The sequence below is a fragment of the Benincasa hispida genome, chromosome 9 (assembly GCF_027475165.1).
Source record: "Benincasa hispida cultivar pf3 chromosome 9, pf3_genome.v1.1, whole genome shotgun sequence".
Classification (NCBI taxonomy): domain Eukaryota; kingdom Viridiplantae; phylum Streptophyta; class Magnoliopsida; order Cucurbitales; family Cucurbitaceae; genus Benincasa; species Benincasa hispida.
In genome coordinates, this window is record NC_143486.1 from 43083616 (window position 1) to 43110493 (window position 26878).

Genomic DNA, 26878 nt, shown 5'->3' on the forward strand with positions numbered 1-26878 from the left:
TTAAAATTATAGGTTATAAATATAGTATGATAAGTTGGTTATCATTTATGTTTATAATAATATTAATTATTAGACAATTAATAATTTTTCTTTTAAATAACCAAAGTAGTGGGTGATTATTAGATCATGGTAACCATGAGTTTAAAAGGAAAGTAGTTTCCTATTTTGAAAAGAGGTTTTTACAAAACATTGAAAAGAATTTTTGAGTTTTCTCTCAGCGAAAAGAAACTCATGGAAGTCTTCAAGTAAATACAGATTTACTGCGACGGCTGGGCGAGCTAAACAATCGTGCAGTATTTACTAAACGATCGCATAGCTTTGCTAGACGATCGCTGGCCCAAGGTAAATGATCGTGTAGAGCGTGTACGCGACAGACCTAGCTAAACGATCGCATAGCTTTTGCTAGACGATCGCATAGCTTTAACTAAACGATTGAGCATCGACCTATACGATAGGTCTCTGACTTTTCCCACTTGCCCAGCCGTGTACGTGATCGTTGTTTTCACCGTTCGTCTGCTTCACACCAAGTCCGAATAGAGCCCACCCTCTGGATTCTCACACCGAGAATACCAAGGTCGTCTTGTTGGTGATGTCAGACTCAACTCGACATCGTCAAGTTTTTTCGGAGGCCATTCGTGGTGCTGTAGAGGCCGTTCGTGTCACTGAGGACGAGCGTGGTATCCATTCGTGTTGCGAAGGAGTTCGTGACCGAAGAGATCGCTGAGGAAGAGCGCGAAGTGTATGTGCGGTGTTCGTGCGATGTTGCAATAGTGTAGATCGAGCGCTCGTGGTTGTGGTTGTGGAAACGTTTCTGCATATGTGCATAAAGTCCTCTTTATGCATTTGTTGTTCATGCTATAATTTCTGGAATTTTTTGTATAACCGTCTGTTTGAAGTCGACTGTAAATGATTTGTTGATTCATGATTGTAATTTGGAATAGCCTTGTTCCGTTGCTTGTGGAAATCTCGCTTCCGATTTCCTTCATATGCTTCATATCGCTTTGATTTGAGCATTTTCTTTATTGAATTTATAGATAAAAGTTATTTCAGTACAAAAATTTTGGACTTTAATGTCAGTTGAAGAAAGTGAAATCGGATGTATAATGTCGGTTTTATTTTTTTTTTAAAGAATGGATCTTTAATGTTGGTTTTAAACCGACATTAAAGATCCGCTTATTTTTTCCCTCTTCACTCTCCCCCTATTTTCTATTTTCCCCCCATTTTTTTCATTTTTCCCTCTTCACTCTCCCCCTATTTTCTTTTTCCTCTCATTCTCACACTTCCCTCTTCAGACCCTCTTCTTTCTCACTTCTCTCTTCCAAACCCTTGCCATTCGTCCGTCGATCATAGGTGAAGAGTCTGTCATGGTGTAGATCTGGCTTCCGTGTAGGTCTGTTCATTGTGCAACCCACGCCATCGCACCTAGTTGCCCGGATCTACTATTCGTTCTGTTGAAGCGCCATAGCCAACCCGGATCTGATCGTGGGTGAAGCTCGTTCTGTCGAAGTGTCATAACCCGGTTTGCTGCTTCTTCTTCATTTAGTTTTCTGTGTCTTATACTCTCAGTTTGATAAATAAGCACCCATACACTAATCATGTATCTCCAGATCTGAAGTTCATATTCCCACGTGGTGTGTGCCGTCGTTCTTCATTCGATTTTCCCTCACCGTCGTTCCGCTGCCGTTCATCATTCGATTTTCCCTCGCTACATGTCTTCAGATCTACCATTGTTTGTCTTTGTCCACCGCGCTACGTCCAGATCAGTATGTTCTTCTTCTCTTTCCTCTCTTAAACTCACAACAAGTTTTGTTCTTATGTTTACGTCTCTCAACTATTTGTGTAAATGTCTCAATGAAAGCCAGTTGCGGTTTCACTCCAATATGTCTCTCTGCTCCTAGATTTGGGCCTTTTTATGTGTCTATGGCCTTTAAAATTCGATTTGATTAATGGTTTTATTGTATATGATATCTTTGTTGAAGTATTGGCAAGAGGCGTTACCAAGAGTTACTCATGCATTGGGTATACATGAGCAAGAGCAATGAAAGCGAAATATTGAGCGCAAGGCGTTGGGTAGACCATCGTGTAGCAAATGAGCAGTGCTACATGATGAGGTAGACGATCGTCTAGTAAGTGAGTAGTGCTACACGATGAGGAAAGCGATCGTATAGGCAAGCATTGGACAATCGTGTAGCAATACGGGAAGCTAAACGATGAGGTAGACGATCGTATAGCAAATGCGCTGATGATCGTGTAGATATACGTGCGGCGTTAAACGATGAGGACTGATGCGCTAGACGATCGGGCTATACGATAGGCAAAGTACTACACAATCAGTGTAAGCACTAGACGATAAGTGTAGAAGCTGGACGATAGCGCTAGACAATAGAATTGAGCATTAAAGCGATGCGCGGGCGCTAAGCGATAGACTACACGATGGCCCTACGCGATGGGCATAAGTGCTAGACGATAGTCGTGCTGTGCTAGAGGATGAGCAAACGCACTACACGATAGGCAGAATGCTAAGCGATAGGCGATGACGTTAAGCGATAGGCAGATGAGTTAGACGATAAAGCGTCAACACTAAACGATGGAGGTAAACGATGGCCGCGATAGCTAAACGATAGCCTATGACGAGATCGTTGAGAGCGAGATCGTTTACTAAACGATTGAGCTACACGATGGGTCGCTAGAGTTAAGTGATAGATGCAGGAACTAAACGATTGATTGGCTTGAGAACATATGCATTATGCTAATTAAATACTCTAAAAGAATGTTTGACTCATAGTTTTAATAAGTTTTAGTTGATGAGTCCAACTTCATCGTTATGCTGCTGAAAATTTTCCATCGTCTTTGTATCTCATATCTACGTAATCAAGCTTCTCTTCTTCAAGAACTTGAAAAAGAAGATTCTCACATTTATTCAACTATTGAGTTTTCTTGTTTTGCAGGTGCAACAAAGGAATAAAGATTTGGTATTATAACCTCTTTATGCTTTTTCTTGGGGAACTTTAGACCCAACATATTCCCTACAAAAATTTTGCTTTGAATGTACTACCAAAAGCGAAGGAAGCTCTCTGGGTCCCTACCAACGCTGGGGTGCAAAAGCATAGGGAGTAAACGGGATTAGATACCCTGGTAGTCCATGCCGTAAACGATGAGTGTTCGCCCTTAATGCGGATCAAGGGCCCAACTAACGCATGAAACACTCCGCCTGGGGAGTATAGTCGCAAGACCGAAACTCAAAGGAATTAATGGGGGCCTGCACAAGCGGTGGAGCATGTGGTTTAATTCGATACAACGTGCAAAACCTTACCAGCCCTTGACATATGAACAACAAAACCTGTCCTTAACGGTGCTGCATACAGGTGTTGCATGGCTGTCGTCAGCTAACTTTCATACAAGTGCTGCATGGTTGTCGTCAGCTCATGTCATACACATTCCCAATAAACATGGTTAGTTAAATATAAATTCTGATCACATTTTCACTTTCAATCCTTTGTCTTAAACCTTTTTTTATTTGTGATCCTTTGAACAATAGTGGTCAGACAAAGATGCCTATACCCAGACACTGCTGAAGCTGGGGGGGTCTGTTTAAGAAGAATTATGAAGGGATCGATACTTACCAAGTGGCGAGGGACAGTAAACTCATAATGTTTGTAAAATCGTATGTTTGTATTACTTCTAATTTGTGTTTTCAAGGGCTGAATTATTGTACGGCCTTTTAAATTATAATTTTATAGCAGAATTTGTGGATTAAGTGTAATAAATTTGCAATCCATACATAAATAATATGTCATAGCCATAGTGTTCGATGATGATGTGTCATGTTATACTTTTTGACGGAAAAAATGGATTCGGCAACGGAATTTTAAAAAACGGACAATAATTGATAAAACAAACAGATTCTAGGCTTCAATGTCGGTTTAAAGGGCTTCATTTGATTCTTGGGCTTTAGTTGCAACCGAGGGCTTTAATGTCGGTTGCAACTGACATTAAAGACAGACATTAAAGACAGTGTTATTAAAGCCCAACCGACATTAAAGGGCGAAATTCTTCTAGTGTTTAGTTAAACTAGCCACTTAATTTAGCAATATAGTAGAGTCTTAATGTTGAGAAGGTTAGGTTATAAACTTATATCATAAAGGGATATGGAATTAAGAGCCTAGAAATAGGATTGTCATGTAGCATTAGAAATAAGGGACACCATAGGATAGAGAAATTGCATGAGAACTAATTTAAGATCCTACTAACCAAAGAAATATAGGCATTAGTTGATTAGAGCTCCTAAAGAAACTTGACACAAAACCGAATAGGAGGAGTTTCTATCCAAGACTAAGCCACTATCTAGGTATGATACACCTGGTTACCTTCTTCGATTATATTGTTTTCATTGTCTTAATAGAATCAGAATTGGTAGTAATCTCATAGGATGGGATTAGCCTCTTGGAATACTCCAAGATTTATTATTTCATGGACAGTGTAGGCATGCACTTAGACCATATTTACTTTTATTTTTGTGGCCGAATTTAGAGATTACATGGTTAAAAACTGAACTAAAGTAACTATGTAATCTCCTCACTTTTTTTTTTTTTTTTTTGAAAACACCTAACTTTATATATATTTTTTTTAAAATAATTCGTAGAAAAGGAATTGTAATGACAAATTGTGACTAATACGTAATAACATGCGTTAGTTAATCTTCCTTCCTTCTCCTTTATTTATATATATATATTTATTTTTTTTAAATGTTGCAAAAGGCATTCTAGTAATTAGTTGTTTTTTCCGCCAAAAATTTAGGAATAATTGTATAGTTGACCTATTAGAGACCCAAAATATAAAATGATTTTTCTAAAAAAAAATATCAAATGACCTTTTGTTGATGTAATGGTCGAGTAAATTTACGAATTTACCCTTCATTCCTTATTTCCCCGTTCCTTCTTCTTCTATGACCTTTTATTGATGTCATGGTGACCACAACTTCTCTCATGAACCAACTTTGACGAAACTTTTTTTTTTCTCTTTCCTACTTTTTCTTCTTTTCAAGTGGACCAACTTTGGTGAAATTTTTTCTCTTTCCTTCTTCTTCTTCTTCTCCATCACGACCAACTTTGGCGAAACTGTTCTTTTTTTTCTCTTTTTTCCTTCTTTCCTTGTTCATCTTCTTCTTCTTCAACGCGACCAACTTCGACAAAAAACCACGCACTAGCTGCGGCTATGAGAAAGGAGAATGACTTGTGAGTGAGGAAAAGAAGAGAGAGCGGAAGAGTGAGAGTGAGAGAAAGCGAGAGGATAGTGATTTGTGAGTGAGGAAAGGAAGAAAGCAAGGGTGAGAGCAAGATGGGCTTTTTCCACGTGTGTGACTTTATTTTGATAATATCACCCGAATGTGACATCAATAGAAGGTTATTTGATATTTTTTAAAAAAAAGGGATCATTTGTCATTTTAGGTCCAAATTTTGGGTCATCCATACAAATTTCTAAAAAATTATCTTAAAAAACTTAAGTTCCATAAATAACAATTATATAAAATAAAATATTTATATTTATTATGTTAATAATATTTGTATTTTATAGACAACTCAGTTTCAATCCTCACAGAATTCGCCAACTCAGATTACATTATTACACTTTTTTTTAGAAATTACATTATTACATTTACATAAATGATAATAGCTAAAATGGTTTTTCATTTTTTTTTTTTTATCAAAACCCACGCATATTCTTTGTCTTAGAAACAATCCGACATGAATTTTACCAAAATTGTAGAAATGGGTCGAACCAAGAAGTGTCATGTGAATTATCGTTTAGTTCACTTTAACATAATGACCTTTTCTTTTCCATCTTAAAATTTAGGTATAATTTCAAATAAGTTTGCTATATTATTTAAGCATCGTAATTTAGGTATAATTTCAAACGAGGGTAAATAAACATCATGTTTAAGCATTGAACACGAAAAACAAATACCCCCAACACCTAATTCACAACTATTCAACTCAATATTATAATAAGTATTTCTAACCCTATAACAAGTGGCAAAATGAACATAGTTTGTATTAACAATCTCGAGGTTAAAGGATTCCAGCCTCATTTCAAACAGGAAAAAATAAATAGATAAACTGCAAGAAAGAAGATATGACAAGAATGGCCATTTATTAATGAAGTTCAGAATGGGCAGTAAAATTTCAAAAAGTTCATATATTAAAAACGAAAAGTGTCTCGCCCTTAGCCAATCAGCCATTCATTCATTTCATTGAGCGGCTGAGGAAATCTCAACAAAAGGAATTTTGCAGAATTTTGTGCCAAAAACTCGAGACACAGTGTACCTTTTTTTCAAGACCCAAAAAAAGCCAAAAAGTCTCTGCAGATTGATGAGTTTCTATTGTACACAGCCAAAATGTAAAAAGAATAGTGTTACAATGGAAAACGAAAAAAAGCCCGGTTTCGACTACGGTACCTCTTTGTTTCTTTTGGCCTCTCTGCTTTCAGCAGGTCCATGATGATGATCTCTTGATCAGTGGCTTCATTTGCTTGTCCTCTTCAAGTGAAATCATCCCCAAGTGTGATGGATCTTCCAACATCATCTTTGCAACCAAGTATCCAGCTATCGACCATGTCTGGTATTTCCTTGCTTGTTTTCCAATGTATCTTCCTAACTTTCCATCATAGTATTCGGGCCAACTATCCTTCAGCAAACGACTCTCGGCTAGTTCGATGGCTCTTCTAGCAATCTGTGGTCGTCCAGTTTTAATGCAGGCGGCTGTTAGCAGCCATAGTAGCACTGCATCCAAAGCAAGGAGAAAGATGTCAGCATGAAAAAACAAGCCAAAAGATGAGATTAACAACCAAACTCCACGATCTTTTACTGCAATACGCAATGCAGTATCGGTAAATGATGATCCTGACTTTCTGTGTCTCATGAATCGCCTGCATTGAGTAATGAAAATAGGCATATGTATAATTTTATGCTAGAACTAGAATAAGATGCCAAGCCATCTTCAGATGCTTTGAAAATTCTAACCACTATTTTCCTTCCCGATTTCCACATAAAATCAGGGGTCCACAGAAAATTATGGATACTTGCTGCCCTCCAATCTTAAGTTTGAATATGCAGCAAATGTCAAGGATCTTTTCCAACAAGAAAATTTAGGAAAATTTCTAGTGTTTCCCTTTCGTAATCTCTCACAACACTTGTTGCCATTTTATAATTTCATACCATCAATGAAATTGTGATTGAAAAGAAATTGATAATCATACTTGATACTCCAACGACGTTGGAAAGGAACAAAAGGATTTTAAGAGGGGTTGAGAGAACTAGTGATGAGCTACGGAAGTTGGTTGGATTTAACTTTTCGTTATGGGCATCCATTAATCAAGTATCTTGGAATTTCCAGCACAGGGACAACGCCTCTTTCTCCCTCATTGATGATAGTCTGGGCATCCACTAAGTAATGTTATTATACAACCAGGAACCAGCAAAGTTCTCGGTTTACCAGATAACTGTGACGGCAAAATAACTAAAAGAATAAGGATGGTTTTATCGGTTCACAAGAAAGATGTAAGACCTTCAATATCAACGCAGCAAAAGACTATTACTAAACGAAAAGCAAATAATGCTGGAAAATTGATCACGACTGGTACCTTAACTTCACAAGGAATACTCATTATTATCTTGATGTGGGGTCTAAAGTGATAGTTTTGGGGACTAGATTTTTCATTATCAGCATGATAAACATGAAGATTGGAGAAAGCCATTCATAACACTAACATTCATCCAATAAATCTTATCAATGTTATGCTTACCTTGATTCATAACACTAAAGTTCTTGCAATAAATCTTGTTAATGTTTTATGGAATCATCACGTCTAGCAGGGGTCTAGAAAATTTGACATTTGTGTAAAATGAATAAAAAATATAAGATTAAAAAAAAGTTTGCCATAGTGAAACTCATCCATAGCTATTTCTCGTAGTTACCATTTAAGTTCATGAAAACACAGGTTTAGTTCTGAGAGAAATAGAAAGGGGAGAGAAAACTCTGAGAGTAAAGAACAAAAAAGTTGATTTGGGGAGGCAGAGAGAGAGAGAGAAACCAAGAGATAGAAGAACGAGTAAGGGCCTGTTTGGAATGATACTTAAAAATCTTTTTCTAAAAACTCGAAAAGTCATTCCAAATAGGTCCAAACTAAGAGAGCTACTTTAGACGGAGCTGAAAGATTAAAGGAAAAAAAGATTAGGCAAGTGACCTCATTCTTTTTCTTTTACTGCTTCTCTTTATCTTTTCTTTTCTTTTTTTCCTTTCCTGTTACCCTAGGATTTTCAAAAGATAACTATCATCGTGAGCACATGCTTCATGCCTCAAAAGGCCCAAAAGAACAAACCTAAATGCTTGTCTTAGCAAGTTTCCCTTGTCTTAGGAGGCACCTAGCTGCATCCTTCTTAAAACCGGACTTTATAATTACAAAAAAGTGATTTAGATTCTTTATAGATGAAAGTTATATATAGCCCCCAGAAATTCACCAGTTTGCAATTATCATCGTGGAAATTTTTCAAAAAGTACTTGTCTAATACTTTTTCTGTTTTATCATTTAGGTTCCACCTCAGACCTCTAGGCTAGAAGCTATAATCTAGTAGTGGATAAGCTTAACGCTTCAATAAATCATTAAGGGGAAGAAAAAGACAGTTTCTAACACTGTCTTCTTGAGGTCAATAAAATTGATGATTGGCAAATCAAAGTGCATGAAAGGCACTGATGCCCGTGCTAATTCCAAGCCAACAATGTCTGGCACAGTTTACTTTAATTATACCTAAAGCTATTATTAGAAACTCTTACGGATTAATTATAAGAAACAAGATGAGCTTTTTTATAACTTGAAGAGAGAAATGAGTGAATGAACAAACCTGGCCAAGATCCACCATTATGGTAGCTCCACCTTGTATTCTTCGGATCACAACCAGTAATAATTCGCCACTCATGGCTTTCTATGGCAGGATATGATATTTTCAAAGGCATTTCTCCAACCAGCTCTTCCCAGCGTGATTCAATAAGATCCATAATAGCCATTGATTGCTCAGGGGTGGCAAGAGATGATAGAATTGCAACACAATTACCTAAAGCAAACCATCTAAAGTCCATTCGTGCAGGACTAACGTTACCAACAAAGTATCCGCCACGTGTGGGCATGAAATCAAACACCCATTCTGGGATTGAATCTGGGATGACATTGAACTTATTTACAGCTGTATGTGAATACTCTTCAGTTTTATAACGGTAGATGTCGTTTAGTTGCTGGAAATCAAGCCAGAAATAACTCCTCATGTGATAACTTAAGGCATGCAAACGCTTCACAATACGCTCTATGCACTCTTTTCCTTCAGCATCATGTTTCAGCATAGCCAGAGCACATCTCAAGGCCATGAAGAAAAGGGCTTGAATTTCTATAGGATAACCATATATACCCTGGGGAAAAAATATAAAGTTAAAATACATAGGTAAGGTAAATATTTCCCAGAAACAGCTTGTGTTCTTTAAATTTAAACACCATAGCTGCAAAGCAGTCAATGATAAGGTTATCTGTTGCTTTTAACATCTGAAATAAAATCACAGAAGGTTCCAAGAAAATTGATATTCGTGGACCAACATTTGTCTAGTTGATGAGGTGGATGTCTTATCCTTCCATACTTTGTTTTATGAGTATCAGAACATTTTTCATTAGAAACACGACATTTCAAATATCAAAGAAATATGCAAAATAAGCGGAAGACCAACGCCAAGGCCAAAGTAGTAACAAGAAGAAAGCCCTCCAATTAGTCAAAGTATCATCTATGGCTAAATTATCCCAACAAAAATAAATTAATTAATTAAAAAGAGAGGACAACTTTTGTGAGTAGACACCAAATTATTAAAATATTGTTTCTTATCCAAAACAAAAAAATTGCATAATGCTATTGAATTTTTAAAACAAAACATATCAACGCATATAGGATTACCTAAGATTAAGAATTATACCAAACTGCACTAATGAAGTACAAAATCTGATTCCCAAAAATTATACAAAGGCAGCAAAAACGCACTTCTGGGTAGAAAAAGTTGTCTACATGACTGAACTACTAAAGATGTTAATTATAGCTTATGCTGGACTAAAAATAATGGTTTGCAAATAGATAAATTCAGGACAGCTGATTAAATTAATCCCCCAATTTTAAAGACTGAGGCAATCAACACAATTTTAAATTGACCGTGCAGCAAGATCTCTTTTCTGCCTTTCCAGTTAGACAAGGAAATAAAGTTGAAGGAAGAAGGATGAAATCACAGTTTAAACCCTTATTAATTGTTTTAATGATAGGCATCATCACATTACAGTCCACTGAAGGGAAAATAACAGCTGAAGAAGTTAGCTCTTCGAATATACATGCTTCAGTAAAAGACATAGTGTTCTGATAAATACTTATGCAGGACCACTTGTGTTCATTAGGCATTAAAAACGTTAATACTTTACGATGTCAGAAGCCATGCAATATAAGCCATCAAAGCACATCCCACAGCAGTAACACAACACAATAAAATCATTTGTTTGCATCACACACAAATAATTTCATGCAAATAAAAACCAAGTCCAAGAAGTCAACAGTTAGATCATTAAAAGACGTCCTAGAGAGAAATATAACAAGCTCTAGAATAAAAAATTTAAGGACATTGTTGTGACTGCCTCCTCATTCTGTAACCTTTTTTTTCCTTTTTCCTTTTTTTTATGGATTACCCTATTAAAAATCAACTGATGTCATTAACTTATAAAAACTTCATTCTTTTTAGAAAATTTCAGTTGTTACATACAGAGAAATCACATAATAAATTTTAATTAAAAGTATTATCAAATGATAATTATGTAATATGAAATGAAAAACAGCTAAGAGTAACTTCATAACGAGCAAAAGATAAAAAGAATTTTACCATTCTTCGATCAATCATGGAGCATCCATCAGCACAAAGTAGAGTTGGGAATGTATCAAACCCCTCCGAAAGACATAAAGTTAAAATAAGTCTCATTCCCTTCTGACACTCTGGTGTTTCAGCCAGAGATAGATCACCTGTTGACTTTGTATATGCACGGAGAAGAATGATCCACCAGAATCCAGAGTCAACAGGAGCAACTCTTCCTATCGCACTCTCTCCAAAATCAGCAGCGATGGTATCTGTTTTTCTAACAGGATCATGAAGAACCTTAAAGCTAGCTGGCATTGCACCTTCCCCAAGCTTGAATCTGTCTATTCTTTTTTCCCATCCCTGAAGCTGCAGAGTCTTTAACAGGAAGTTCTTAACTATTTCAGGTTCCCCGTTCATCAGAAAAGCCAAAGCACTTGGTACAAAATCCCGAACAAAAACCTGAGAGAAAAGCAATACAAGCGATATATAATTCAGACTTGTGTTAAAGTCATTACTAGTATACGATTATTATTATTTATTTTTTTTTTTTTACAGAAACAACTGCAAGTATACAATTAGTTCTTATCAATTACATAACAAATTGTGGTAAGAAATGGTGCAAGGGGCTCCAGTTTTATGATTTAACTAACTTATATGGTTGTCTAGGACTATTCTTTCCATAAATTGTAAATATAGAAGAAAATCAAACTTTTTGAGTTAAAGTTCTCGATGCATTTTCTAGCCCACAACTTACCTGATAAGTTCTCTGACTTTTAATTTGAACTTTCTCAACAGAAGATAATAACATCTTCAACCTAATATATTAGCTATTCATAATTATTCTACAACACTGCAGTCTCCAGATTCACATGATTGGGGCATCTAGCATGTACCAAATGGTACATCAAAATCATTATCGGGTTTTTTATTGGTTGCAAAGGTATTAACCTGATCATAATTCAAAACTTCCTCCGAGGCATGGTCGTATGCTGCAATGGTTCCAACTGGTTGGCCACGAAAATACACCAAGGATCTCCGCAAAGCCTCCCATGCTTCAGCAATCATTGGGTGGGGCTCAAACGAGTTTCTGGTAGATGAAGCTGGGGTATCGAAACCTGACCTTCCACCAGGTGAATAGGAGCTCTCAAAGTTGTCCAAGCCTCCCCTAGCAAGGCTGATGGACAGCTCACTGAGGGACCTCTCATCAAATGATCTTTGCCTCTCAATATTGAGCTTAGGCTTATCAAGAAGTCGAGAAAGATCATAATCATCCATCTCAGAGATCGAGCAATGAGAGCTCACATTTCGAAGTCCCAGCCCATCCATTTCCTTTTTCCTCTGTCTGCGTTATGAACAGAAAGTTACATCAGAGAGAAACGGTTAGTCATTCATTAAACCACAAGCGTTTCCAGAGCACAATAATAATATTTAAAAGAACCAAAGGACAACCCTCAATTTTTCCAATTCAAAACAGAAACGTAAAGTTGATTGGAAAACCGGCCTTCTATGCTACACGGGCAAAAATACACGAACGTTTAACACTAAAAAGAAAAACGGAAAGAAAACCCATGACTAAAAGAAGGAAATAAAAAAACGTATCATGTCGCCAAGCATCGAAGGAATGTAGACAGATATAGAAACGCTCATTAATTACTAGCAAGTTGATTTGCAAAAACTAAAATTCTCTATTATATTACAAGACATACAGCATATCATCAAACTCCTTTCTAATCCTTTCAGCAAGACGAAAATGTAAAACTGGCCGAAAGAAAAAGCATTTTAGTACGTACAAATATATACACACACTCCATCGCCACAGAAATTATTAACTAATCAACTAGCAAAATAAGAAATCACAAATAAATCAAAGACCAAACCAGAAAAGATCCTGGAGAGAGCAGAGCGAAAACACAAAAACGATAGCAGATCAAGAACACGATCAGGAAAAACGCGGACTCAAAACCGGAAAGAATAAGCTAGAAAAACAATTTCCAGAAAGAATTAAAAAAGAACAAACATCAGAAGATGAGAGCCAAAATCCAGGAGGTAGAACAAACAAACAGAGATAGACATCCATTCAACAGCGTCAAAATCATCAGATCTGAAGCTCAACGAAGGATCAGACACAACAAACCACAACAAAAAAGATAAACATAAAGAGACAGAGAAAGAGAGTATACCTGAGAGAGCAGAAATGAGGAAGGCGAAGCAAGGAGAAGGAGCAGCGGCGGTTGGGCGGAAAATGGTGGCCGGAGAAGGAAGAAAGTTTGGGGAGAGTGAAGGGGAGGGAGAAAAAAAGGAGGAAAAGGGGGAAAAAGAAAAGACGCTGTCAACAGCTGGTATTTATAGCTGAGGAAGCGGGAAGGGGACCGTCCCAGTCCGTATTTCTCTCTCTAATCCAATTCCAAACTAACACATCGGAGTTCCAAACGTAAGGAGAGAGAGTTTAGCGCCACCGGGAACTGCCGGTGACCTGTGTCTGACGTGGACAAAACGACGTAGTTTTCTGGCCAACGTCTGACAATTTTGTCGTTGCAGAATTAAATATTTAATAAAACGGGGCCTAAATTAATATTCCTTTATTATTATTATTATTTTCTTAAGGAAAATGTGGGGTGGGTGCGGATAGTGATTTTTTATTGTACAAAGAAAGGCGATGGGGGAGGGAAGGGGAGCTCATTTATAGGAGAAATCAAGAGCGTGATTTTTGACTAAATCAAGAAGATTGCGGGTAGGTGAGGGCATTTTTTATTTTTTTATTTTTTCTTTATTTTTTATTGTTTCTATTTTGTGGATAAATTTTTCCACATGAACCTATCTTCGATATTCTATCTAATCTTTTTAGGGTTATTTTCGTTATTATGTTAACATCCTTCGAAATCTGTCCATCCCGATAAAAGAAAATGATATATATGTTGAGTTGTATGTCTTAAATCTCGCAGTTTATAAAATTAAAATTACTTTATTTGTAATAAAGAAGTTATTGAAGTTTATTCAATAAAACTGTTATTGAATATGTAAATTGTAATTTAAAAACTAAATTCAATAAATTAAGATCTATAGCTATTATATTGCATTATTGAGTTGATAAAAAAAAACCACAAGCTTTCAGCTGAGTTTTACATGCAATTTTGATTAAATTGCTGAGATTTTGAGTGAAGGAGTTCTTTAACACTTATACACCAAATCAGAAAATTCTCTAGTTTTTCCCTCAGAATTCTTCTAATTTTGGATCCCACCATCCAATTTAAGAGTCTAGGAAATAGTACGGAAGATCAAGTGGTTGTCTACGAACTTTTAGTATGAAGATTCAAGCTGGAACTGAAGGATTAAAGGGTTCTTCAAAGATATACCTCTGAAACTCTATTCTCTTTATATGAACTTGCATGTTTCTTTGCTAAAATTGATGGAATTAGAATGGTTAAAATCTTATTGCTTCCGCATGTTGAATGTCAATACCATCAATATGGACTTTCATGGAAGTAACCATCTAGACTCTGTTTAGTAATTATTTGGTTTTTTTTTTTTTTTTTTTGAGAATTAAGCTTATTTTCTTCTTGTTTCTTCCAATGATATGCATCTCTAAATACAATGGTTGAATTCTTAGTCAAATTTCAAAAACAAAATTAAGTTTTTAAAAGTTCTTTTTTTTAGTTTTCAAATTTTGGTTTGGTTTTTTAAACAACCAGTAAAAAGTAGATAAAATAAGAAGAAATTTAGAAGTGAAAAGAGTGTTTGTAGGTTTGATTTTTTTTTTTTTTTAAAAAAAAAAAAAACAAAATTGTTACCAAACATTGCCTAAATAATTATTACCATACAGAGCCTCAATTTTTTAATTTTAGTTTTTTGTAATTTTTTTTCGAGATTTTAAATTTTGTAATAATTTAGGCCCCAATGAATAATTATTTTTTTTTTTAATTGTTGCGTTGAATTTTTAGTCAAATTCTAAAATCAAAAATAAGTTTTTAAAAAACTACTTTTTTTATTTTCAAATTTTAGTTTGATTTTCGAAAACATTAATAGAAAGTAAATAGCAAAGCAATAAATTTAGAGGTAGAAAGTGTTTTTATAGGCATAATTTTAAAAAATCAAATGGTTACCAAACATTATTAAAGATTAAGTTGTTATAACAGCAACAATCTCGATATAAAAGTTTTAAACAATATTCTCAGCTAATTTTATGTCTTCTTGTGGCCGAACAAGATAACGAATTATTCATAAAAAATCATGAATCTCAACCAATTGCAACAACATCATTCTCTAAGAGAATGCTACGAATTTTTAATAATTCTTCTTTTCTTGAGATCTTTTATCTCGAATTCTTTTTTAAGATAATTGATTGCCTTTGAAAACTCTTTAAGAGTTTAAATTATATTTAAATCATCAACATATACCTTTATAATAATAAACAGCACATATGTGATACAATCACCTAGGTGAATATTTGTTGAAAGAAAAATATCAAAATAATTCATCCATGTGTTTTTGAAAATATATTGAGAATAAATTCTTACCGAATAAATTTGAACTAAATCATAATTTTATAAAAGTTTAGACACAAAAAGTATTTTGAAATTTTCGTTTATTTTTTTTTTTTAAAAAATAAAGTTCATTACATAAGTAGACTGGCAAGTCTTTTTTTTATTATTAGTATTTATTTTTAATCTTCAAGAAAATAAAAGATTATATCATAGGAGTGAGGTGGAGATTAAAACCTAGGGTCTCTTGGAGGAAAATATGGTTAAATCATCAATCTGGTGGTTGGTTTTTTTTTATTTTAATAATTATTATTTTTTAATTTGGTTTGCTTTTATTTTGATGCTATTATTACCAAAAAAAAAAAAAAAATTATTTATATAACTTCCTTACTCTTCTAATTTGTTTCTAGTTATAAATACATATCCCATTTGTCAAAATTGGCACATGTGAGTAAAAACGTTATATGAAACTATACACAAAAATTGATTAATTATGATATATGAGTATTAACCAAATTGAAACTTTTCTCCCTTTTATTGTTAAAAAAAAACAAACTAAAACTTACAAAATAAAAAAAAAACACCAAATTTAGAACCCAAGAATTAAATTAACAATTGAACCAAGCTATATTTAGCAAAATATTGTTACTGATTAGTACTTTTATTACAAATGTTGAAGGTTTAATTAATGAACATGTTGATGGAAATCTTGATATATTCACTTTTATGGTAATGATTTGAATTTATTTAGATTTTATTGTGAAATAGAAAATAAACTAAAAGTAATTAATCTACTACGAGTTGCTAAAAAACAAATTAATCTATCATGAGCAAACATCCTATATTTTTTTAAAAAAATTGAAAAAAAAAAGTATTAAATAAAACTTTAAATTCTTTTATTCACTTTTTTATTAAAAATTGAAAAATATATGTATAATTAAGATAAAATTTGGAAGTCAACATAAACATAAATTAACTGACATAAAATATATATTAACAACATAAAATTGCATCATTTTCTTAATTTATATTTACTCTTTCTCAAATTCGAAGGTTGAACATAAAATCACATCTTCTATAAAGCTGTGAAATGTATATATCAATAATAATAATTATTATTATTATTATTATTATTTTCCAAAGGTATCCCAATTACTTTTAACGTTTAAAGAATAGATAAAATGTCAATGACATTGACACACGATGTTTTAAAAAATCTGACATGTGATTTAAAACTATAATTAAAAATTTTAATGTATTAAAAATATATAATAAGCATCTCGTTATATTTATTTATTTATTCGTGACTTTAATGTCTTTATATTAAATATTGTTTTTTTGGAGATAATATCTTTCTTTTTCTTGAAAAAAAAATCTATTATTCAACATTTTATTTTGTCAAAAACTTTGAATTTATTACACAAAATAAAATATTAAATTTCCAAAAAACAAAATCTATCACTTATAATTTTATTTAGGACTTTTTTCAAATATGATAAAATGAACAAAATTTTTATAAATATAATAAAATTTTACTATTTATTTGCGATAGACCTCGATAGACTAGTCTATCTATGTCATGATAGACCCAAATAGTAGTCTATTGTAGTCTATTACATATAGACGGTAATATTTTGTTATTATTTGTAAATATTTTCAACAGTTTTATTATTTAAAATAATTTTTTTATTTAATTAAAAAATGTCCAAACTTAATATATTAACTTTAATCAACTGGTAATTAGAAAATACTTAAGATTTAAATAATTGTTAATAACGTGCTTTATAAATCAAGGGAAAAAAACATAATAATCCTGAAAATGTTTTTTTTTTCAAAATGCAATGAGTTATAATTATATTATATATTTTAAAATAAGAAAACAACAAAAATAAATTATACTCTAATAGTGATACACATGATTTTCTTTTTCTTTTTTTTTATGATAGTAATACACATGAAAATATGAGTTAATCTCCATAGCCATAATTTATATTCTTGAAATTAAAATATTGGGTGTCTTTTCAAGCTTTCATATCCTAGCGACTTGCAATAACAAAATGTTTAATTAAGTGAATAAATCTGACAAATCTTATCCAATATATTATTTTAATATACCTGTAGGGTTGAGAAAGGACGTTTTATTTAAATATTGCAATTGAAAAAACAGTGAAATATGGTATTTTTAAAAGTAATTAGAGATTTGTAGTATTGTGACAACTTTTTGAGAAGGTTTGAGGATAAAAATAAAAAGTTAAATCGAGGGTTGAAATCAACCTAAAGTAAGTCGAGGGTTGAAATCTCGACCTAAAAAAATTGAAAAGCAAGTCGATGATTCAAGACTCGACTTACATAGGTCGAATCTTCAATCCTCGACATCCTGTTACCTCAGTCGAATCCTATCACTCGCATGCACTTACTATCTCAAGAACCTGCATGTCGAATCGTCGCCTCATTTTAAAGCCACTACAAACCTCAACTTTAAAGCCTTTCTCCATCTGCCTACCTGCTACTTTTGATCCGTAGGTCGAGTTTTACGACATATTATCACCATCGATTCTGTTTACGACACATTGTCAGCAACTTCAATTAAAAAAAAATACAAATTCAACACAGAATTATGCTTATCGTGTCAAATGTCAGTTCCAAATTTGAAAGTTTAATAAAGCCATTGAGGACATCAAAGGAATAAATCGGAGCTGTCTAAGTTTTTTTTACAACATTGGTATTGAATAATTGACTCAAGCACATGGTAGAGGGTTTAGGTATGGGTGGATGACGATAAATCTATGAGAATGCATAAATGGATTCCTCAAAGGAGCTCAAATATTATCGATAAATGATCTTGTTCAAATAACATTCTTCAAGTGCATAAATTATTTTGAAAAAAGACGAGAGAAAATAAGAGTTGCTTTGGAGTATCAAGATAAATACACCCGATAATAATTTTTTCAACAATTTGTTTCAAATATATTTGTAATACTAAGTGAGTAAATATTCAGGTACGTACATGAAAAAAATTAATAAATGGGTTGCAAGATCTAGTAAACACAAAGTACGGTCATATGATTGATATGAAGGTGTATTTCATGTGAAGAACTAGATGTCAAAGCCTCAATGCTAAAGGAGGAAATGTTCAAATGCTGAGGCTAAATAGGTCCGAGCGATACTATTCATGTAACAAATGGCAAACGTTTGACATTCCATGCTCACATTTTATGGCGGTTTGCTCACGTTTTAACATGAACTATGAAGATTTTATTGAGAATTACTATAAACTGTCAAGTACGTTGTATGCTACTCTCCTCAATTTAAACTTATACCGCATGAAGATTACTTGACCACGCACCCTAATATATATGTCTTACATGCTGACCAATCGTTATTGAAGAAACCTGGTAGACCAAAGAATTCACAATACCATAACGAGATGGATTGGACAGAACCAAGCGGTCGACTACGATGTGGGTTTTGTAATCAATTAGGTCATAATCAAAGGAAATGTTCTTCATTACAAAGATAGACTCCAGACAATTAAAGATTTTTATTATTAATATTTTTATCTTGTAAATACTATTTTTATTGTGTAGTTTATTTTTTATTATAATTTATTAAGTTGGACATTATGTTTATGTTTTACTCGAGAAATAAATAATTTTTTTCTTTTAGATCATGTCTTTAAATCCGGGATTGATTCATTCTGATATTTTGTATAACCAATTGATTTATCGATCATTAGTTGTATGGGAAGATCATACCATTAGCGAGATATCTTGTAGACATCGAGAGGCAGTTGCTCATCGCACTATCCCACTCCACCCTAGAATACTACCATTACTTCGTATGTCTTGATTTTATAGAGTTTCCAGATTGGGATTCATTCAGCTAGATTGGCATCTCATCACAACACTGATCGAGGGATGGAGGCCTGAGACACATACATTTCATGTGCCAACTGGAGAGTGACTATCACTCTACAGGACATAGAAGTGTTTTTGGGTTACTTGTTGATGGCGAGTCAGTTTTCGGAGTAATGCATGATGACTGGTTGAATATTTGTCAACTGTTACTTGGTGTGACCCCACCCGCCTATAAAATTAAGAGGTTAAATCTGACATGGTTAGGGACACAATTCCGTGAGCTTGCTAATAATGTAGACGAGGAAGTCATCCTGAGATATACGCAAGCATATATACTACAGATGATGGGTGGAAGTCTGTTTTCTAATAAATCAAGTCAATTCGTCCACTTGATGTTCCTGGCATTGTTAGTTAACCTCTATGATGCGGGACGGTATTCTTGGGGTAGAGCATGTTTGGCATGGTTGTATAGACAACTATGCAAAACAACAAAACCTAAAGTTTGTAAAATCGCTGAGCCTCTGATACTTTTACAATTATGGGCTTGGAACGATTTCCAACAATGGCTCCATAACTCCAACAAGTAAATGACGCGAATTAGTTAGACAAGCCTACAGTTCTCTGTTTATTATTTTAATTCAATTTAATTTAACAAATATTTTTATATAATTGATTTAATTAATTGAAAATCTAAATTATTAATTTAAAAATATAGGTGGAGAGATAAATTTTGTCTGATTAGGACAACTACATATGTAGTTAGTCAGTACATATACATGTTGTTCTGCTTCAACCTGATCATGTAAATTAATACTGAATCAAATTGAATTTTTATTAAAAATTTTTAATGTATTTGTCTTCAATATTTTTTAATATAATATTTTATGTTTCAGATTATTTGGGAACCTTACAAAGCTGTCATGTACACTTTGTCCAATTTCTGTACAAACGATCAAAACATATGGTGGACGATAAGTTCTCTCATATGTTTTCACATTGATGAGTGACATCTTGACATGATAATGAGACAATTTGGTTTCCAGTAGGATGTTTCATCGCCTTGTAATACCGAACCCCTACTATATGACATCGACTTAAGAACTGGATATTGGTCTGAAAAAATTGCACATTTGGTAGTGCAATGGCACTATCGTGCAAGGTTATTGCAGTGGAGTTTCTATTGGGTAATTTGATAGGGATCCACTTAAAATTACATCAATTGGTATAATAATATTACAAGATGCTACGTTACTCGTCTGGGAGTAGCTGTGGCTCATCTGGTATATAAATAAATATTGTCAAATTATTTTTAATTTAAATTTATTTTAAATATTGTCTAATCGTTTTATAATTCACAGAGATCTAACAATAGTAGCCTCCATAATATTGCAAATGATCCAAACCAAGTTCTTACTATATGTAGTAACAACGAGAGCTATATGGAGGAGATAGATTATATGTATGATATACATATTGCTCCTCCTCCAATTCCTAGACGTAGGGGACCTGCTCGAATAGAAGAAGATGAGTTTGATGAGGTCACCCACAATGTGGAAGAATTGCCTTCTATGACGCAGACGTAGAGCCAGACAGGTTATGTCAGTCTGATGATGATGATGCCAACATTTGGTTCAGGATATTATGATTCAAAGGTCGGTCCATCATCTTCATACCTGCATGGATATGAGCGCGACTATGGAGAGCATAATGAATATTTATACTATGAAGCACCTGCAGAGGTAACAGAGCAACATCAAGAGGAACTAGAGCAAATTCAAGTTCAAAGTCGACGACCACAACCAACTCGAAATCGACAACGTCTGCCTTGTAGGACACATTGATTTTTTTTTTAATTTTTAAATGAATGAGATACATTAAATTGTTGTATTAATATGAACATTTTCATTTTATTATTTTCAAATTATAGAAGAAAAAATGAATGAGAATTTATTCTTTTTTTTATTATTATTTTTAAATGAATGAGATACATTAAATTGATGACGTCAACCTTGTTGTTATTATTAAGAAACATGATAACACAGAGTACCTTAAACAAGTAAAAAAATAACATGTTGGAAAGATGATTTTAAGAAAATGGTGGTCAAGACTTGAACACTCGACGTGCATTTCTTAAAAAGAAATGTCAACCTTTGTCGAGTGTTGAAGTCTCGACATATAGAAATTAAACAAAAAAAAGTGTACAAGTCAAATAAATAAACTACCATATTACTCTAAGTAGTTTTGAAACCACAATATTTAGCTAATTAGTTTTAAAAACTACAATATTAATCCAATTTTCGATTGAGAAAGTTATATTTATTAGATGTCCTATAGTTTTAATTACCATTTTTTTTGCTTATGACTTTTCGAAGCCAAGATATGTTCCATTAGGCTTTTATTTGAGTGATTTAGGTAAAATCAACATCAAATACTAAAAATTAATTTTGATTTAAATCTTATTATTGATCATATTTTCTTAAAAAAAAATATCAATACCTATTTCATTACCACTTTAGTTTCTTGCGGTTAATATTTTTTTTATTCAAAAAAACACAAAATATAAGACAATTTAAGTATAACTCTATCGATAAGACACCAACTACTAAATCTAAATGTCGATGGTTCGATTTCCTATCTAAATTTGTTGAACTAAAAGTTAAGTATATAGTGAATACAAACCTAATGTAAAATACATTTTTTTTTACTTTAATAATAGGTGTTTGCATCGGAGAGTACTTGAAGCTACAACGATACATATCGTGTGCTAATATGAGCATGATTATGTAAAACTTATATGAGAAATTTTTACAGATAGGAAAAGTGCCAAACTATTTATTGAAATAGCAAAAGAAAAAAAAAATGATAGACATCGATAGACTTCTATCAACCTCTATCATTGATAGATTTCTATCAACCTCTATCAATGATAGACTTATATAAGTTTTTATCACTGATACCATCGATTATAGACTTCTATTAGTTTCTATTACCAATAAACTTCTATCAATTTCTATCAATGATAAACTTCTATTAGTTTTTATCATTGATAGACATTGATAGACTTCTATCAAGATATAGACTTGTATTAGTTTCTATCAATAATAGATAGAAATCTATCAGATAGATATTGATCACAATTATAATTAAATTTTACTATTTGTGTAAATATTTTTTTCTTATTTTTTTAATTTTGAAAATTCTCCAAATTGTACCACCGACTTCGAAATTAAAATTTTGATAATTAACTTGTACTATTTTTTTTTAAGGTTGAAGGTTGATATTTCCATCCTCGTTAAACTAATAAAAAAAATAAACATTTGTTGAATGGACATTCCACATGGGTATAAATTAGAAAATAATTAATGTATCCCAAATCTCGAACTTGATAATTATAATCTTTATTTGTGTGTGTGTTTTTTTCCCTCCGAGTAGGTGTATAAATTATTTAAAGTAAGTAATAATATCATTAAGGAATTTCCCCCCATTATATAATATAACTTAATTTCCTTGTTTTGGGGCTAAATTATGAGCAGTCAAATAAGAAAGGAATATTTTATCCAAAAAATGAATATTCATTAATTAACATGCATAATATGAATTGAATTTATTTAACATGTTAATTATAAGATTTAAATGGTTGGGTAGTCAATAGCTCAAGATGTAATGTTAATGGACCGTTTTTTAGACAGTTGTAAATATAGACATTAGACCAAAAGTATTAATCGATATAATATAATATAAAAAAAATTACAAATATGACCAAATTTAAATAGTCTATCAGTGATAGACCATATTATTGATAAGAGTCTATCAATGATAGACTAGTAAGAGTCTATCAACAATAGAAGATGTCTAGACTTGGCTATATTTATTGTTTTTTTTAAATGATGTTATACACTTGGTTATTTCTTAAAAATGCTATCAATTATAATTTTTTTTAAGTTCAACACTTGTGACAATAAGAAATCAAACCACCACTAATATCTTATGCATTAAATTTTACTTGAATTGAACTTTGAGACAATTGTGTTTGATTATATTATTTAGTATTGTGTAAATAAATAAATATATATATATATATACGACTTAAGTGTTTGAAAACTTGTACGTTAATATTCATTTTTCAAGATATCTTTTTTCGTTGCTCTACCTGGTGAGGTTTCTAGAGTGGATTTGTAAGTCTATCTCAACTCGTTTTCCTGTCCTTTGAGATGTTGTCGTCTTTTTTTTTTTTTTTTGGAAAACAGAAATAACTTTTAAATGTTTTCATCTTTCACAATTCGTACTATTTTAGAGAATTTGTTGAAATAGTTTTTTTCAACTTGGTCCTTCCTGATCGAGATACTAGTGAGATTCAAATAAAAATTAACTTTTCTTTATCTTATATCCAAACTATGGATTTTTTGGGACTTTCTATGTGAAAAGTTGACCAAGATGAACACCGAGATTGTACATAATTTTTCCAAATATTTCCAAATATTCTCCAAATTTCCACAACTTACACCTAATTTTTGTTTCCATAATTATCCAAATTTTCAAATGGATTTATTAATGATCCAAATGGATCTCGGGTGATTGCATAAATGATCCAAATGGCCTTTCTAAATGGATCTCAGATGGTCGCAACGTGATTTCTTTATGTTAAATTTTGGGAAAGATTAAGTAAGATTTAGGAAAGATATATTGATCTCAATATTCTTCCTGATTGAGAATTTACCAAAAAATCCTAAAAAATTGATAGTTTAAATATATAAAGAAAAAAGTTAAATTCTTATCCGAATCTCGATAGTCAAATATTAGGTAAAACTTATAATTACTTTTAACAAAATTTCTTTTCTCCTCGGTATGTCTTTGAGCAGGTTTGTTAGTTCCTTCTCTCCTATGTTTTTCACATTTTTTTTTGTTGGTGCCCTGATTTTAGACTGTAAGTCCTCTTTTCATACAATATATTTACTTTACCAAAAGAAAAATAAATGTTATCATGTTTTTCTTCACATACTTCAACTATATATTGTGTTAAACGTCAAGTTCGGCGTAATTGTAAATTAGGTCATGTTTATCAATTTATAATAAAAATTGGTGTGATTATATAGGAATTTCATTGATCAATCGTAATGGATCGCAATTATAAATTTAGTTGGATTACTTGATCACGTTTACTTAGAGTTATAAATTTATCAATGTTATTGTTACCATTACTGTTATCTTTTAGGGTCAAACGGTAATGATAACAATAACGATAATAACAACGGTAAATGTGACAATTTCATATTCTCATATTATAACAGTAACAATAACAGTGACCATAACGATATCGATCACTACCGTTACGGAACATAGGTAGATGTAAATGTGATCTTTATTCAAATATGTATTTGGGATAAGTTAGGATGCTAACTTGTAGGATATTAAATCTTAAATAGATGACCACCATGAATTAAACCCATGATTCCTAAGCTTTTTGACCTTTTTTTAATGTTCCCACTATTATTAGATAATTTATTTACTATTTTCTACTCATATTAAAATTGCATGTACAATTACAAATTATTGTAATCTCTAGACTATTATAACTTATAAATTATAATAATTGTTAACTACGTCATCTTTAAATTTTAGAGTCATTGAAATGCTATCTAAATATAAAGCTTAAAATTGGCACGGATGATACCAATGTATTTTTCATTTATTATTAACATTATTATTATAATTTAGAAATAGAAAAGGCATTGACTTGAAAGTGTGAAGCAAATGTTTGCCACTTTTTATTTTATTTTATTTATTTTTTAATTTTAATTAATTAATTACTATTTTTTATTATTTATTTTTGGCAATGCCTTACCCACTAATCATTTTGTTGGAGTTGCCATTTTGGAATTACCTTTATATATATATATATATATATATTATGGGTATTGGAAAATAGATATTTTTTTTACAACAACCGACCACCAAATCACGTGGAAAATTCTGGGGGTGCATATGGGGTCCACGTTAACTTCAAGAGGAAATTTCGTCCACGTCAGCATGGTGAACAGCTGACTGGATAAATTATTAAAACGGCAATCCTCTATGGCTCTTGCTTTTCTATATTTTTTTAACTGCCACATGGTAATCATCGTGGGGTCATTTGTTTTATTAGGATTTTTGAAAACTTTTGATACTTGAAATAGTTGTTCGAAAATATAACCGACATCTTTAGAAATTTAAAATTACCACGGTTGTTTTTAAAATTACTACGTTTGTTTTGCTAGATTGTCATATTGTTTTGTAGGACTTTTGTTCAAATATATCTGAAAATGATGTATTGTTCCAACAATTATTATTACCTATCTTCATATATTTTAGATATTAATTGAACATAATTTAGATTTATGCAATATGTATATGTTTTAATAGTTTAATAGTGAGAAATGGTATGATATGGCAAAATCAGTAAACTTATTTGTCAATATAGTAAAATAAGTTAAAAATAATGTAAATGTGATAAATTGAGTTTCATTATTTATGAATTTAACGACTTTTCAAGAAACGTACATGCTTAATGAAGATACAATCAAAGATCACTGAATCACAAACCAAACTTCATATGATCCACAAATTTAAAAAATGAAATCTTGATAGACCTTGATAGGTTGATATCATTTGTTATTATGAGATTGCACATATATAATTCCATCAGAGTCTATCGGTGACTTATTTTGTTAAGAAAAAAAGTCATATACTTGTAATTCTATTAGTGACACTTCTATATACTTTCATCATGGTCTATCTGCATGTTGAAAAACTTCTAGCACTGTATATCATTGAGAGAAATAAAATCAATGATAGACTTCTATCACTATTTAATAGTGATATAGTAAGATTATACTAAAATGCAAATATGCTATATAATGATACAAATCAAAGATCATCAAATCATAAACCAAACTTCATGTGGTCTAAAAATTAGGACAAATAAAATAAAATAAAACATTGATAGATTGATTGAAGGAATGATATATCAAGCAACGGAAGACACCGAGTTTGAGTTTTAAGCATGTTGTACATATGATATTCGAAGGAGGGTTTAAAACACATATTACCTTTGAAGATATCCTTCAAAAATTCGACTGAGATCCACCAAGAAAGAGCTTGAAACAGCGAGAGGACTACCACCGAGATCTTCTCTACTATGCTCAAGTTGGAATGTGAGGTGGAAGCACTTGAACAAGTTGAATTGATGAAGAACGAGAGCAGGGCCTTCAGGTTATCAAATCAAAAAGTATATTTTTTCATTCTCTCTGATCTTCATGCATGGAGCTTCAATATATAAGTAAAAAACATGCAAATGTATAAGGTTGCATGATGGGCAGCTCCAGCTTGAAGATCATCACCAAGAACAATTGGAATTTGATGATATTCCATCAAACATGTTAGTGGGTTTTTCCTTAAAATGATTTCAAAAAATCATTTTATTTAAATTAATTGATTTTCTAATAATATTAATTTAATATCTAAATATTAAATTAATAAAATATCAATATCACCAATGAATCAATTTTATATTTAAATCATAATTTAATTATTAATTGATTTTCTAATTTCGTTTAATTTCAATTAAATTAAACATTTATAATTGTAT

The 26878-nt window shown here is 32.2% G+C and overlaps 1 protein-coding gene across 1 annotated transcript; it reads right to left on the reverse strand.

Annotated features, from left to right (window-relative positions):
* Positions 1–6133: 6133 nt before the first annotated feature.
* On the reverse strand, positions 6134–13601 carry A/N-INVF (Plant neutral invertase family protein). Its single transcript, XM_039041916.2, has 5 exons — positions 13100–13601; positions 11868–12261; positions 10947–11378; positions 8897–9455; positions 6134–6778 (listed from the first exon to the last, which is right to left on the reverse strand). Exons 2-5 carry the CDS (start codon positions 12243–12245, stop codon positions 6483–6485), a joined length of 1665 nt encoding a protein of 554 aa, XP_038897844.1. The 5' UTR covers positions 12246–12261; positions 13100–13601; the 3' UTR covers positions 6134–6482.
* Between the last annotated feature and the right edge of the window lie 13277 nt (positions 13602–26878).

Coding starts and splice junctions, on each gene's coding strand:
- A/N-INVF (XM_039041916.2), bottom strand. CDS start 12,245: ATGGATGGGCTGGGACTTCGAAATGTGAGCTCTCATTGCTCGATCTCT. Junction 9,456..10,946: donor CCATGATTGATCGAAGAATG/GTAAAATTCTTT, acceptor TTTTTTCCCCAG/GGTATATATGGTTATCCTAT. Junction 6,779..8,896: donor TAATGGTGGATCTTGGCCAG/GTTTGTTCATTC, acceptor CTTTGGATGCAG/TGCTACTATGGCTGCTAACA.